Source organism: Prunus persica, chromosome G4 (assembly GCF_000346465.2).
Source record: "Prunus persica cultivar Lovell chromosome G4, Prunus_persica_NCBIv2, whole genome shotgun sequence".
Taxonomy (NCBI): Eukaryota; Viridiplantae; Streptophyta; class Magnoliopsida; order Rosales; family Rosaceae; genus Prunus; species Prunus persica.
Window position 1 is genome coordinate 7,382,134 of NC_034012.1, and position 14,880 is coordinate 7,397,013.

The window sequence follows — 14,880 nt, forward strand, 5'->3', positions numbered from 1 at the left end:
AAATACTCTGATCTGCTTGCTAAAGACTACTTCAGTTTAGCATTCAAATTTTATGAAGACGTTAATGTGACAAAGATGCTTGAGGATGCTGGAGTTTCAGTTGGGATGGATTTTTATTATGGCTTGACCATTCAAGTGATAGGGCAAAAGACTAACAAATTTGCAAATATAAAGTGTTATAATGGAATGTTGTGGGAAGTTCGAATCTGCTTCGAAAAAGATGGAATGTTTCGGGACTGTAACATGGTGTTTTGGTCCACTTAGTCGTGTTGTGAGTTCGAATTTTTTATGTATATTTTTTGTTAGAGGGTCCCTCACAAATGAAATCTTGGCTCCACCACTAATCTGTGGTAAGCATTCTTTTTCTTCTTTCTTTTTCAATTGAAACGATCTTCTTTTTTTCTTTTTCTTATTTTTTTGGAAAGTTACTTTGAAGCATTCATACAAAATGCTTTCATCATCATTAATTCTTCTTCTTCTTCTTCTTCTTCTTTTTAAAATAGATGCCTTAATGTACTCCATAGGGAAAATTATTCCAAACGTGTTCCACATTCTCAGATGTAGATTCCATAGCTGTGAAGGTTTTTCCTCTTTCTTCACATCACAAGACAGTGATTTAGAAGTTCCCATAGAGTCCTTCCAAATATCTTAAGGCTTTGTTTGTGCCGATCCTCCCCAACTGAACCTCCACTAGCATCATTATCATCCGCAGGAAAATATGCAGATATTTCTTCTAAGAAAATCGCATACAATGGCATAGAGAACGAAGACCACAAGCATATAAATTAATTTTTTATATATAAAGAAAGTATACTCTTTGAGCACGATTTCAGTATTGTGCCAAAAGGGTCTGTACAAAAGTTACATCAATTGAAAAGTGTGTCGGAATAGATGCACAAATCCCTTATTCGTGCTCTAAACTTTTGCTACTGATCACAGATTTGTGCTCTATGAGCAAAAGAAACTCCTATAGAGGAAACCGACCATGGCTGCACTGTAGCTATTGGTATTAAGCACAAATATTTGTGCTTTTAAACTTGAAAGCGCACAAATATTGTAGTAGTGTCGTGTTGCGGATACAAATTGATTCCACACTCAACATTCATTTACGTGGTCGTCCCCTTGAGGGGTTTCCACCGAATGAAGTAGGAGATTGAACATGATTTACAAGAGTTACTTCTTTAACTAAATAAAAAGTAAGGCAGCCTAAAAGTAAAGTATAAATTAAAATAAAAGTAAAGTAGAAGTACAAAGAGATTTACTTCAACGTCCTCAATGAAAGTAAGGGCAGCATGAACACAAACCCGAAGCAATCAATCTGACCAGATTTTTCAATACAAACAGATGCTCTCTTGACTTCTTTTAGTTTTCCAATTCAAAATTCAAAATGCAAATCAGTTTTTGCAAACCCAACAACTACTACATCACTGTGTGAAACGAGCAGATTCCTTTCATGCACTATCTCTGTCAACTTTTTTTTTTTCCTTCACGTTCAAAAGTACATCCTTTTTTTTGGTCGAATTATCGTTTTATATAGCTTTAAAATACCAAACTTTAAGTAGAGATGGTGTTTTAATTTGTAAGCGTTCGACGTGTATTAATACCGACTCAAACTGTTTTAAGTCCCAAAAGAGAAAAAAAAAAGGAATTCTGGGAAAGTTGAAGAAGAAGAGAAAATCAAATCAGAATGGAAGTGTTTAGCTTTGAGAAAAAGATTAAGCATTACAGCAGCTATCAGAAGATACTCTTAGCCGGAGAAGGAGACTTCTCTTTTTCTGTTTGCTTAGCTAGAGCTTTTGGCTTGGCTGTCAACATGGTTGCGACTTCTCTCGACTCCAGAGGTAATTTTAGATCACCATTGACTTGTGTCAACGTCCAAGTCCTTCAATTTTTACTCTTTATTTATGCCCATTTCTTTGGTTTTCAAGCAACCCAATTTTAAAATTTAAATAAAAACAACCAACTAACTCTAAATTTGGTTAGTTTATCTGTCTGCAATTTAACTCTGTGTCAGGTTTTAGAAGTTACATTTTGGTAATGACCCAAAGGAAATAATAGATAGAGGGGACCAAAGATGTTGTCTTTCAAAAAGAGAAAAAAAAACCTGGAAGGTTGCTTATTGAATCTTTGCATTGCATGCTAATTGCAGAGTCTTTGATGCTGAATTATTCAAAAGCTATGAGCAATGTGAAGGAGTTAGAGGCCAGGGGATGCAAAGTATTGCATGAGGTGGATGTCCACAGCATGAGCCAACACCCTTTCTTGATTAGGGTATGCTTTGATCGCATAATCTATAATTTTCCTCACGCCGGTTTCTTTTCTTCTGAACGCAACAGGTTACAAATTTGGTAAGTTCAAACAAACCCATATATCCAGCCCTTTTTAAGAATCATGGTATATGCTCTATGGTATTTTGTGTTCATAATGTGTTTATTTTAGGAGAAAGGGTTTAGGATTATATTAGAAGGGTAATTAAATGAAGAATGGAAACAATTGTAGTTTTGAGCATAAGCAGAACACTAGCACAAAAATGTAGACAGAGGATTTTGAATTCTAAATGAAATTCATGCATTTTCAGGTTTCATCGGGATTTGGTCAGGGGATTCCTCAAGAATGCATGCGAAATGCTGACTGCTATAGGAGAAATTCATGTGACACACAAGACAACATTTCCTTTCAGTGAATGGAAAATAGTGGAGTTAGCAAAAGAGGTTGGGTTATATCTGGTTGATGAAGAACAGTTCTCACTATTGGATTATCCAGGTTATGAAAATAAGAGAGGAGCTGGGATGTGTGATAAAACTTTTCATGTTGGAATGTGTAGCACCTTCAAATTTGCCAAGCTGTTGTACAGTTCTACCACTTCATGGTCTGGATGTTCTGGAATTAATGGTCCTCACATGCAACGGTAAGCCCCATCATAGAAATTTTGTTTTCTTCTATTTCAATTTGTTGAAATCTGGCAGGGACGAATACCTCGGTAGGGTGGGTACATAGGCAACGGACTCCGTTGCCGAAGTCAAATTTTGGCACTGTGGATGTTACCGGGATATGCCAAAATATACAAGTACTATTATTGGATATAGCAAGGCCTTATAGTTCAAGGGGTAGAGCACTTGAATTTTCTCCTGTGCTTTTGCTTAACTTGTTGAAAGAAAGTAAGCACATAAGAATTATAGATCAGGGGATGCAAAATATTCCATGGAGTAGATTAATGAGACGTGATTTAGTTTCAAGTTTTATTTGTATTTATTTCATAGATTTGTTGTATATATTCCTTGTCTCTCAAGGACTTGATTCTGACAGGGACGAATACCTCGGTAGGGTGGGTGCAAGTAAAATCATGTACGTACGTTTTCTTATCGATCATGATCACATGATAAAGGTGGCAACCGAGCTAATCGGGTCATGCTGACCTACTTAAATTGAGCTCACTACTCGTGCTTCATACCCGTTCGGCCTTGCCCAAATAGCATGTACTCTAGGCCCATCTTCTAAGTTCATTAGATTAAAATCACGCTCTCTCTTTTTTTAATTTTCAGGTTGCATCAGAATTTTGTGATGGGATACTTGAATAGTTCCAGTGAGATGCACAGGGCTTCATATCCTTTCAGTGACTGGGAAATGGAGAAGTTAACAAAAGAGGTTGGCTTGTTTTTGGTTAAAGAAGAAGAGTTCTCACCATGGGACTGTTCATGTGCTGCTTCCAGTTTCCACCCTGGTACTTTGACCATTAGTTTATGGTCAGTTGACATAGTAGATATGGCTTGTTCTTATTTAGAGAGCTTGGAAAGGAAGAAGCCAAAGCATGGCCACAAGAATTTGAGACCTCCATAAGATTTGAAGATTTCCAATATCACAATCCTGACTACCGTTGTTAGAGCATCTAAGGAAAATGTCAAATGTAAAATATTAAATTGAAATTCTTGTAAAAATATATATATAAATATATAAAATTGAAATTTTATAGCTTATATGGCAATTTATTCCACCGGGCCAATGTGTCTTTTGTATTTAATAAAATAAGCAATAAATAAAGCAATAGTAACTTAAGGCATAATCTAGGTGGTGAGCAATAAATAAACCTTTGGTTAATGTGTTGATGTCAAAATAACATCTCATAAAGGTTGATCTTAAATATTATTTTAATATTTTTTAACATTGGGCTCCACTATAAATTTTCCTCTTTTAAAGTTTTATCCATTGTACTAGCCCAATTTTCTTTAAAACTTTAATAAAATAATATAGTATTTGACATTTTTTTTGGATTTAAACATTTACAAAGTGTTAAATTCTGACTCAAGCCATCAAATTCAAATTTAACATCTTTCATTTTCCGTCACCTTTGAATTTGAATTTCTTTTTAAAGTGACTTCTATTACTTTTTTCCGTCAAAATGAGGAGCAAATTGACTGTACCCATTATTTACCATAATAGTTAGTGAAAAGTGTGCATAATTTTGAAATCTGGCATATGATTGTCCTATGATCAATTGGATTAAAATTAAACCATGGATTTTCAGGTCACATCAGAATTTGGTGCGGGCATACTTCAAGAGTGCTCGAGAAGTGCTGACTGAAACAAGAGAAGTTCATGTGACACACAAGACAACATATCCGTTCAGTGAATGTAACATAGTGACGTTAGCGCTAGAGGCATTATCCTGGTTATCAGAATAAGAGAGGTGCTGGGATATGTGACCAAACTTTTCCTGTTGGAATTTCTAGCACCTTCAAATTTTCCAAGTACCATTCGCACTGCTTCCAGTTTCCTCCTCGGTGGTTGGAGAGTACTAGTAGTGCATGGTTGATGCTCTAGGCCACATCATGCTTTGTTTTAGTTTATTTGAAGTTTGTTGTGATTTTGAACCCTGCAATGTTTAAGCAAGTGAATTTCGTAAGCCGAATTGTTTTCTGTTTAATGCATCAGTAGAGTTGAAACATTACTGGTTTTCCAGCAAGTCCCAAATTTATTAAATAACACAACATGGAAATGGAACATGACCGGACTTAGAAAGAACATTAAAATTGGAAACCTTTCAATTACCAACTTGCACGCGTGTTGGAGTTTTTTTATATGCTTTTAAGATCAAATTGGGAGGTTAACAGTTTTCCCTGACCTGCAAGATATTCAATAGTCCAAGCACTACAGCAGCTTTCAGAAGATACTCTTTAGTTGGAGAAGGAGACTTCTTCTCTTTTGCTCTTTGCTTAGCCAGACAATTTGGCTCTGCTAGGAACATGGTTGCAACTTCTCGACTCCAGAGCTATTTAAATCAACACAATGACATGTCTCAGCATCATGGTTCATTATTTTGTTTCTTGTTCTGTAAATTATTTATTTAGTTTGGGAATTTTGCATAAATCCCACCTGAACTTTTCGGCATTGCGTCAATACCACCTGAATTTTTATTTTTTATTTTTGACCACTTGAATTTTGTGGAGTGTTGCAGTTCACCATCTACGTCTAACTCCGTTAAAATTTCTGTTCAGTGTAAGAGTATTTCCGTTAGTTTACTAAAACTAAAAATAATTATAAAAAAGTAAAACGAAAAAGAAAGTTAACCAAATTATCAAGAATTTAATTTGGAACTCATCACCAACCAAGAATGTTCTTGGTCCTTGATTGTACTCTTGCACTTGCAGCAACAAAACTTATCATTCAAAACAAAAATTACGAAAATCCATATTATAAGATATATACTTGGACATTAAAGTTACCTCATTAATGTATTTGCTTCTAATATTTACATAACAATAATCCTGAAAAATTACCTTTTTACTTCTGCTCAAATTAGAAGGTTTATGACTGAAATCATATGTATGCTGAAAAATTACCCTTGTGCTGCTTCCAGATTCCACCCTGCTACTTCGAGCATTAGTTTATGGTCAGCTGATATTGTAGATATGGCTTGCACTTATGTAGAGAGCTTAGAAAGGAAGATGCCAAAGCATTAGTTTATGGCTATGGTTTCGAACCTGGGAGCCACATGGAGGGAGGTGGAAGGGGACCGCTTGACCACTGCAGTACAACCCCATTGGCTGCTTTTAAATTTTCAAAAAGGTAAAATTGTCTCAAAGGGTTTTGACGAAGGTAAATTTGCCTTCGTACAAATTGATTCCACACAACATTCATTTACGTGGTTGCCCTTGAGGGGATTTCCATCGAATGAAGTAGGAGATTGAACATGATTTACAAGAGTTCCCCCTTTCACTAAATAAAAGTAAAGTATACCTTTGACTTTAGATAAAAGTAAAGTATACATAGACTTAAAATAAAAGTAAAGTAGAACGACAGAGACATTTACTTCAACGTTTTCAATGAAAACAAGGACCGTATGAATACAAACTTGAAGCGATCAATCTGACCAGAATTTTCATACAAACAGATGCACTCTTGACTTCTTTTAGTTTTCCAAATCAAAATTCAAATGCAAATCAGTTTTTGCAAACCCGACAACTACTACATCATTGTGTGAAACGAACAGATTCCTTTCATGCACTAACTCTCTCAGCTTTTGTTTTTTCCTTTCATGTTCAAAAGTACATCCTTTTTGTTTGTTGAACTATCGTTTTATATAGCTTTAAACTACCAAACTTTAAAGTTTAGCCCAAACATGATAAAGCAGAGATGTTGTTTTAATTTGATAGGCTTTTCAAATCAAAAGGGCGAGGGCAATGATGCGAGTGAAGCGTTCGACGAGTATTCCGTCCCCACGGTTTTAAGTCCCCAAAGAGAAGAATAATAGCAAGTCTAGGAATTCTGGGAAAGTTGAAGAAGAATAGAGAATCAAATCAGAATGGAAGTGTTTAGCCCTGAGAGAAGGATTAAGCATTACAGCAGCTATCAGAAGATACTCTTAGTGGGAGAAGGTGACTTCTCTTTTTCTGTTTGCTTAGCCAGAGCTTTTGGCTTGGCCGTCAACATGGTTGCGACTTCTCTTGACTCCAGAGGTAATTTTTATCACCATTGACTTGTGTCAACGTCCAAGTACTTCAATTTTTACTCATTATTTCTGGCCAATTCCTTGGTTTTCAAGCAACCCAGTTTGAAATATAAACAAAAACAACCAATTAACTCTAAATTTGGTTACTTTTTCTGTCTGCAATTTAGCTCTGTGTCTGGTTTTAGAATTTACATTTTGGTAATGACCTAGATGAAATAATAGATAGAGGGGACCAAGGATTTTGTCTTTCCAAAAAAAAATAAAAAAACCCGGAAGGTTCCTTATTGAAATAGTTTGCATGCTGATTGTGGAGTCATCGATGGTGAAATGATAGATAGAGGGGTCCTGAGATGCAATCTTTTTGTTTAAACGAGAGGGTTTCTGAGTCCTGATTGAATCCTTTGCATGCTAATTGTAGAGTCTTTGATGCTAAAGTATTCAGAAGCTATAAACAATGTGGAGGAATTAGAGGACAGGGGATGCATAGTATTGCATAAGGTAGATGTCAACAGAATGAGCCAACACCCTTTGTTGATTAGCGTACGCTTTGATCGCATAATCTATAATTTTCCTCACGCGGGTTACGTGCACGGTCCCTTTTCTTCTGAACGGTTCCAAATTTGGTAAGTTCACACAAACCCATATATGCATGCATTAAATCAAGAATTGAGCATAAGCAGCGAACACTAGCACAAAAATGTGAACAGAGGATTTTGAATTCTAAATGAAATTCATGCATTTTCAGGTTTCATCAGGATTTGGTGAGGCGATTCTTCAAGAATGCACACGAAATGCTGACCGTGGTAGGAGAGATTCATGTAACACACAAGACAACATTTCCTTTCACTGAATGGAAAATAGTGGAGTTAGCACAAGAGGTTGGGTTACGTCTGGTTGATGAAGAACAGTTCTCACTGTGGGATTATCCAGGTTATGAAAATAGAAGAGGAGTTGGGATGTGTGATGACACTTTTCCTGTTGGAATGTCAAGCACCTTCATATTTGCCAAGCGCTCTGCTGCCAGTTTCCACCCCGGTGCTTTGTGCATTAGTTTATGGTCAGCTGACATAGTAGATATGGCTTGCACTTATTTAGAGAGCTTGGAGAGGAAGAAGCCAAAGCATGGCCACAAGAATTTGAGATCTCCATCTCGACCCAGAAAAAAGAACAAGAAATTGAGATCTCCATATCATTATTAATACGTGTTTAAGGGAAATGTCAAATGTAGAATAACTAATTGAAATTTGATGGCTTACATGGCAATTTAACATATACCACATTTATTTATACATTGCTAACCAACTCTGTCATACATGTGAGTCTGACATACACTTTTTCCTTCCATCAAATGTGTCTTATATTTAATTGAAAAAAGAGAAAGGCATAAATAAAATAATAATAAATTATAGAAAGTGATGTCCTCCATTGGAAAAAAAAAAAAAAAAAACTTTCTTGTAATAGAGATAGCAAGAAAGTTGCTCTCCCCGTTGCATATAAGTTTCTCTCTCTTCATTGGTGCTCTTGTAACAAATTTAACAATTAAAAATTAAAAGCACACCCGTAACAAAGCCCAAACCATTGCTCGGTGGCCCATTTGGTTTAAAAGATTATAAATATGGGCAAATAACGCCTAAAATTTGGAGCGTCAATTATAACGCTATGAAGATTCACTAAATAAAAACACTATGTTCAACTTCAAGGCACCACTGCCTACACACTGGGATGGCAATGGGTCGAATCGGAAGTGAGTATGTCATTCTCATCCCCATCCCCGTTAAAAAAATTCCCCCCATCCCCGCCTTCATAACCTCAATATTCAAATTGGAGATTTCCCATCCCTGCTTTCGTTGGGGAATGGATTTCCCGACCCTACCCATTATGAAAAAAAAAACGAATAAAAAGCTAGTTTGTTGTACACAAAAAGAACACTATTAAAGAAAATTCTAGACTATTTAAAAAAAAATTAATACATGTCAAAACTACATTTCAAAGACGTGATCATTATAGAGGTAGCATCACCATCACACATCTTACTAATATTTATGAAAAATAAATTATATATATTCTAAATGGGAAGGGGGTTGAGGATCAGAATACCATCCCAGCCTCTCCCCAAACACCATACTTGAAAAATTCCCTGAACCCATCTCCATACCTATTTTTTATCTTTCAAACTTGACTTATTAAGATCGAAACCCCACAAAGACTCTTACACGAGAGAAAATTATCATCCCTATTACACGCACATTTTATTCCGTTTTATAAAATGTAATAGCATCTCCAACTAGTGGCACCCTGGTGCTGCTTCTAGTTTCCACCCTGGTGCTTTGAGCATTAGTTTATGGTCAGCTGACATTGTAGATGTCTTGCACTTATTTAGAGCTTAGAAAGGAAGAAAACATTGGGCTGAGGCAAATGCCCTGAAGAAAACACTTTATTAATTGTGTGCAATATATGTCAATGTCATGTCATTATCTTGAGATAGTAGGTGGTGCAACCTAGTATTGTCCATTTGCTTTTAACTTTATGAAGAGGCAAAGTTGCAGCACGGGATTTGACAAAGTAATTTGCCTTCATTTTGGAAATACAAACCGTTTCCACAAAATATTCATTTACTCGAGGTTTTCTTTAGGGGTGGGTACGATTCGATTTGGACTGATTCTTACCTTAAATTGGAATCGAATCTGGTATTATTTACTCAGTTCGGTTTGATCTGGTTTTAACAAAAAAATTTATAAAACTATCCGATTCAAGTTGAATATGTTTCGGTCCGATTCCGGTCTTGTTTGATTTGGAACCGAATTATTATTATTATTATTTCAAATTATTTTTTTATAAAAATTTCAACTGAAATTTTATTTTGTTGGCTTGAAAATTAACAAATTATTCAATTTCATACAAAAAGAAATATTAAGGCTATAAAAGAGAGATGTTTTGATATTGGACTTGGGTAAATATTGGTTATGAGATTAAAAATATAGCATTGGATATAAATAAATATTAAAATTATATATTTTTAAATTTAGCCTGTTCGGTTCGGCCCGATTCAGTTTGTTGGGGGTATAGAACCAAAACGGGATTTGGTTAGAACTAGTTCGGTTTGGTTTTTTGAATTGGGTTTGACTTTTTGGTCAACACGGTTTTTTTCGGTTTTTTCCGATCAACCAATCTTAGAGAATTGGGTTTGACTTTTCGATTCCAATGCCCACCCCTATTTTCCTTTGTCAACATAATATCCACGAATATAGAGAATATTTTGAAATCTATCCATGCAATTATTATATAAATATTGATAATTTCAACGAAATATCAGGGAAATTTCATATCCGAGAATTTCGCTCTCTCTTCATCAACATATGGACAAAATATCAGAATATTATTGATAATATCGAAAATATTAGGATATGTACATGGAATGAAAAAAAAAAAAACCACAGTAGCATGTGCGCACACAAAGGGATTTGATGCCTTTTGGGATGGAATTGAGTAGCTCATGGAAAGAATCTGAGACTCAATCTTCAAATGATTTTGTTTATGGGCAACATCAACCAATCTTAGATCCATATGGATGACATATTAATAATTAAATGCAAAACTATTTTGGGGATTTTTCATTTGATGACTACTCTTCATAGTACGCATACTCTACACATAGAAATGATGAAGACAATGAAAATTAAAATGACAATCATTTAATTAAATAATTAAACTATTTTCAATTTAGATTTTGAGTGCAACTATTGTTCTTCACATGACACCTCATTAAAATTTAATTTAAGCGGTTTAAATTGGACACATCATCCTTAAAATAAAAAATCCAATTTACTTTTTAATTCATACATTCAAATGCTTTAGTCTCTCACTGGAAGATTATCATGTTCGTCTTACAATCCAAATATTAAAGAACATGATCAAGATAGAGACGTGGAGAAGATAATGGTGTCCTTGGAAGAAAGAGAGAAACTGAAAAGAAATGAAAAAAAAAAAAAATGGAAGCGAGACTAACGGCTGCAAAACATGTTAGGTTTACGAAAATTTTTAACAAAAAAAAATTGTGAGGCATTTGGGTTTTATGTGTGATGTGTCAACATTAAAGTCTTTTAAATAAAATTTTAATAATGTAACGTATGAAGAAGAAAAGTTAACTAGATCATAACAGAGAAAATCCAAACAGATGATTAAGATGCTTAAAAAACACTAAACTAACGTTTAGCCCAAAAGTGATGAGTGGTGATGTTAGTTTAATATGATGTGACACACACAGACGCTTTCCTCCTAATGCGTGTATGTGCTTCTCAAATCAAAAGGGTGTGAAGAGTGCAAGCGTTGCGTGAGTATAAATACCAACTAAAAAATGTTCACAGTAAGTACCCAAGAAGGAAAATATCAACAAGTGAAACAGTTCTGACTTCTCTTCTTTACCCAAAAAAGTAAAAAAGAATTCTGAATTCTCTTAGTTGGAGAGCGAGAGAGAATCAAATAAAAATGGAAGCTTTCAGCTTTGAGAGGAAGATTAAGCATTACAGCAACTATCAGAGGATACTCCTTGTTGGAGAAGGAGACTTCTCTTTTTCTGTTTGCTTAGCCAGAGCTTTTGGCTTGGCTGTCAACATGGTTGCCACTTCTCTTGACTCCAGAGGTAATTTTAGATCATCATTGACTTGTGTCAACGTCTAAGTACTTCATTTTTAACTCATTATTTCTGGCCAATTCCTTGGTTTTCAAGCAACCCAGTTTGAAATTTAAATAAAAACATTCAATTTTACTCTAAATTTGGTTACTTTTTCTGTCTGCAATTTGACTCTCTGTTTTGTTTTAGAATTTACATTTTGGTAATGACTCAAAAGAAATGATAGATAGAGGGGACCAAAGATTTTGTCTTCCAAATGAAACAACCTAGAAGGTTCCTGATTGAAATACTTTGCATGCTGATTGTAGAGTCATCGATGGTGAAATGATAGAGGGGTCCTATTAATTTTTTGTTTAAACTGGAGGGTTTCTGAATCCTGATTGAAATCATTTGCATCCTAATTGTAGAGTCATTAATGGATAAGTAATAGTTAAAGGGGCCCAAAGATGCAATTTTTTATTTTAGTTTAAAAAGAAATTAGAGGGTTCCTTATTGAATCCTTTGTATGCTAATTGTAGAGTCTCTGATGCTGAAGTACTCAAAAGCTTTGAGCAATGTGAAAGAATTAGAGGCAAGGGGATGTATAGTATTGCATGAGGTGGATGTCCACAGCATGAGCCAACACCCTTTCCTGATTAGATTACGCTTTGATCGCATAATCTATAATTTTCCTCATGCCGGTTACTTGCTTGGTCCCTTTTCTTCTGAACGCAACAGGTTCCAAATTTGGTAAGTTCAAACAAACCCATATATGCATCCCTTTTAAAGAACATGGTATATTCTCTATGGTATTTTGCGTTCATCATGTGTTTATTTTAGGGGAAAGGGTTTAGTGTTTAGGATTTATGTTAGAAAGATAATTAAATGAAGAATTGAAACAATGTAGTTTTGAGCATAAGCAGAACACTAGCACAAAAATGTAAACGGAGGATTTTGAACTCTAAATTAAATTCATGCATTTGCAGGTTTCATCAGGATTTGATCAGGGGATTCCTAAAAAATGCACGCGAACTGCTGACCGCGATAGGAGAAATTCATGTGACACACAAGACAACATTTCCTTTCAGTGAATGGAAAATAGTGGAGTTAGCACATGAGGTTGGGTTATATCTGGTTGATGAAGAACCGTTCTCACTATGGGATTATCCAGGTTATGAAAATAAGAGAGGAGATGGGATGTGTGATCAAACTTTTCCGGTTGGAATGTGTAGCACCTTCAAATTTGCCAAGCTGTTCCACCATTCTAGCCCTTCTTGTTTCCACCTTGGCATTACTGCTTCGGGTCCATGGTCTGGTTATTCTGGAATTAATGGTCCTCACATGGAAAGGTAAGCCCCAGCATATGAATTTCGTTTTCGTATATTTCAATTTGTTGTGATTTTTAATACTACAATGAGCAAGCGACTTGAAAATGTGCATCATTTTGAAATCTGGCATACGACTGTACCCATTATTTACAGCAATGTTTCTGGGAATATGCCAAAATATACAGGTGCTATTGAATATAGCAAGGCTTATAGTTCAAGGGGTGAGCACTTGAATTTTCTCATGTGCTTGCTTAACTTGTTGAAAGAAAATAAGCACATAAGAAATTTCCAAGTGCTCCAATATCCCAGTCTCATATGGAAAACTTTAAACTTCCACTTTTACATCTTCAACATTAACTTGATTTAGTGCTCCAAAATATCTTAGTCTTGTTTTTTTCTTGCAGGCCATTTTGCATATAAAGTGATCTCTACTACTGGTGAGGAATAGTATCAACACATATTTTTTGTTTGATAGGCATGGGGTTTTTCATTCAAGCATGAGTCCCCTTGTTTATATTCCTAAAACTCGACAAACGTTCAACTCATCAGCTTTATTTTGAATGTCATGTCTTGTGCATAAGATCTTGACTTGGCTGTATCTAGCTCTGTGTATAGGATTTCAGTTTTAAATCATGGACCAAGCTTGTAAGATGAGCTCTTTTGTGGTGAAATGTAGGATGATATCAGTCAACTACTCTGTTGCTATATACCTCTTCTAATGTTGACTTGCCCTTCTTCATTCAGAAAGCCTTCACCTTTCCATTGCTGGATTAATCTTGTGCTTTGTACAGAGTAGAACAATACTAACATGTCTCACTTTTCGTCCCGCTTCTTGATCCTTGAATCTCTGAGAATATTTTATGAGGTGATTTCGTGATCCATGTATCACTACGAATTTTTCAACCCCCTCAATGTGAGATTGAGCATCTATCTGAAACCCTACTCCGCTAAAAATGTTTGAAATTAATTGGTGTTTCAATTCAGCTTGAATTCAGAAGGTACTTTTACCCTGTACGTGTATTCCCCCTCCCCCTCAATACACTCTGCCTCAGATGCATGTTATCAAAATTGTTAAAAGCCTCTTCTAAACAAAGGCTGGTTTCTTTATCAGTTTTGAGTTTTAGGTTCTTTAGATTTTTGCCATTTTAGCCTGGACCTTTCACTGAGTGGATTGGTAGGCCACCTGAGCTATGCCTACTGCATCCAAGGGTACACACACAGTAGCTTTAGTTACAGCAAGATGGCAGCTAGCTAACTGATTCTTTTTAAGACTTGAGAGAATCAACATCTCATTAGTAACAACTTTCTTTTATTTTGTTTATCTATTTTTCATTTCAAATTTTAATATTTTTTAATAATTAATTAGTTTAAGTCTATTCTCAATGCATATAAAACTCAATTACTCACATATATAATGTTCATGCACATAAAAATTAAATAGTATCTTATCTTAAATTGGGTCGTATCGTATATTTATCAGATTCGGATTAAAATCTAATTGGTCGTTGACAGGTCTGCCATAAACATGCATCAGCTATTAAGAGGCGCACGAATTCACAAGAATTGAGGCTTAATAGGTTTCCAACAAGGGCAACATGAAGTAAATATTATTTAGTGCTCATGAATAGCACAGATAGCTAGAAGTAGTAGATGTTCAAACATAGACAGGCTGGGAAAGAAGGATCCGGATTCTTTGCTTAAATTTTATCTACTAAAATCTGCTTGACTTTTAATGTGAGGATGCCACCACAATAAAATATAATCCAAGGGCTATAAGAATCACTTATGCTAATAAATAGAATCTAAACAATTTATTATTATCTTCTTCTTCTACTGACCACAATAAATCTCCTTCTTATCATGGGCAAAACCCAATTCGAGAAACTCAAATGGACGCTATGGCCATGATAAAATCAAATTGCTCTCGTTTCTTCTTCTACGCTACAAATTAAAGTCGCATTTTGTTTTTTTATTAATTGGCTTTTGTAGATCTATCA

General features: G+C 35.2%; 3 protein-coding genes across 4 annotated transcripts; all 3 read left to right on the forward strand.

The window, feature by feature from the left end:
- Positions 1,574-3,960, forward strand: LOC18779418 (uncharacterized protein At4g26485). Of its 2 annotated transcripts, XM_020563071.1 has the most exons (5): positions 1,574-1,841; positions 2,150-2,348; positions 2,579-2,908; positions 3,307-3,345; positions 3,543-3,960. In XM_020563071.1, the coding sequence occupies exons 1-5, from the start codon at positions 1,688-1,690 to the stop codon at positions 3,835-3,837; spliced, it is 1,017 nt and encodes a 338-aa protein (XP_020418660.1). In that variant the 5' UTR covers positions 1,574-1,687; the 3' UTR covers positions 3,838-3,960. The 2 variants fall into 2 exon arrangements, with proteins under 2 accessions (XP_020418660.1, XP_020418661.1); XM_020563072.1 differs by lacking the exon at positions 3,307-3,345.
- LOC18779946 (uncharacterized protein At4g26485) lies at positions 6,392-8,244 on the forward strand. The gene is made up of 4 exons (XM_007214222.2): positions 6,392-6,542; positions 6,651-6,953; positions 7,365-7,569; positions 7,692-8,244. The coding sequence occupies exons 2-4, from the start codon at positions 6,800-6,802 to the stop codon at positions 8,143-8,145; spliced, it is 813 nt and encodes a 270-aa protein (XP_007214284.2). The 5' UTR covers positions 6,392-6,542; positions 6,651-6,799; the 3' UTR covers positions 8,146-8,244.
- LOC18781015 (uncharacterized protein At4g26485) lies at positions 11,355-13,666 on the forward strand. Its single transcript, XM_007212673.2, has 4 exons — positions 11,355-11,585; positions 12,095-12,305; positions 12,542-12,904; positions 13,288-13,666. The coding sequence occupies exons 1-4, from the start codon at positions 11,432-11,434 to the stop codon at positions 13,301-13,303; spliced, it is 744 nt and encodes a 247-aa protein (XP_007212735.2). The 5' UTR covers positions 11,355-11,431; the 3' UTR covers positions 13,304-13,666.

Bases quoted from the DNA above. Each gene is read 5' to 3' on its own strand.
- LOC18779418 (XM_020563071.1), top strand. From the start codon at position 1,688: ATGGAAGTGTTTAGCTTTGAGAAAAAGATTAAGCATTACAGCAGCTAT. The intron at 2,349-2,578 runs GTAAGTTCAAAC...ATGCATTTTCAG, and splicing joins CGCAACAGGTTACAAATTTG to GTTTCATCGGGATTTGGTCA. The intron at 3,346-3,542 runs GTACGTACGTTT...TTTAATTTTCAG, and splicing joins GTGGGTGCAAGTAAAATCAT to GTTGCATCAGAATTTTGTGA.
- LOC18779946 (XM_007214222.2), top strand. From the start codon at position 6,800: ATGGAAGTGTTTAGCCCTGAGAGAAGGATTAAGCATTACAGCAGCTAT. The intron at 6,954-7,364 runs GTAATTTTTATC...TGCTAATTGTAG, and splicing joins GACTTCTCTTGACTCCAGAG to AGTCTTTGATGCTAAAGTAT. The intron at 7,570-7,691 runs GTAAGTTCACAC...ATGCATTTTCAG, and splicing joins TCTGAACGGTTCCAAATTTG to GTTTCATCAGGATTTGGTGA.
- LOC18781015 (XM_007212673.2), top strand. From the start codon at position 11,432: ATGGAAGCTTTCAGCTTTGAGAGGAAGATTAAGCATTACAGCAACTAT. The intron at 11,586-12,094 runs GTAATTTTAGAT...TGCTAATTGTAG, and splicing joins CACTTCTCTTGACTCCAGAG to AGTCTCTGATGCTGAAGTAC. The intron at 12,306-12,541 runs GTAAGTTCAAAC...ATGCATTTGCAG, and splicing joins CGCAACAGGTTCCAAATTTG to GTTTCATCAGGATTTGATCA.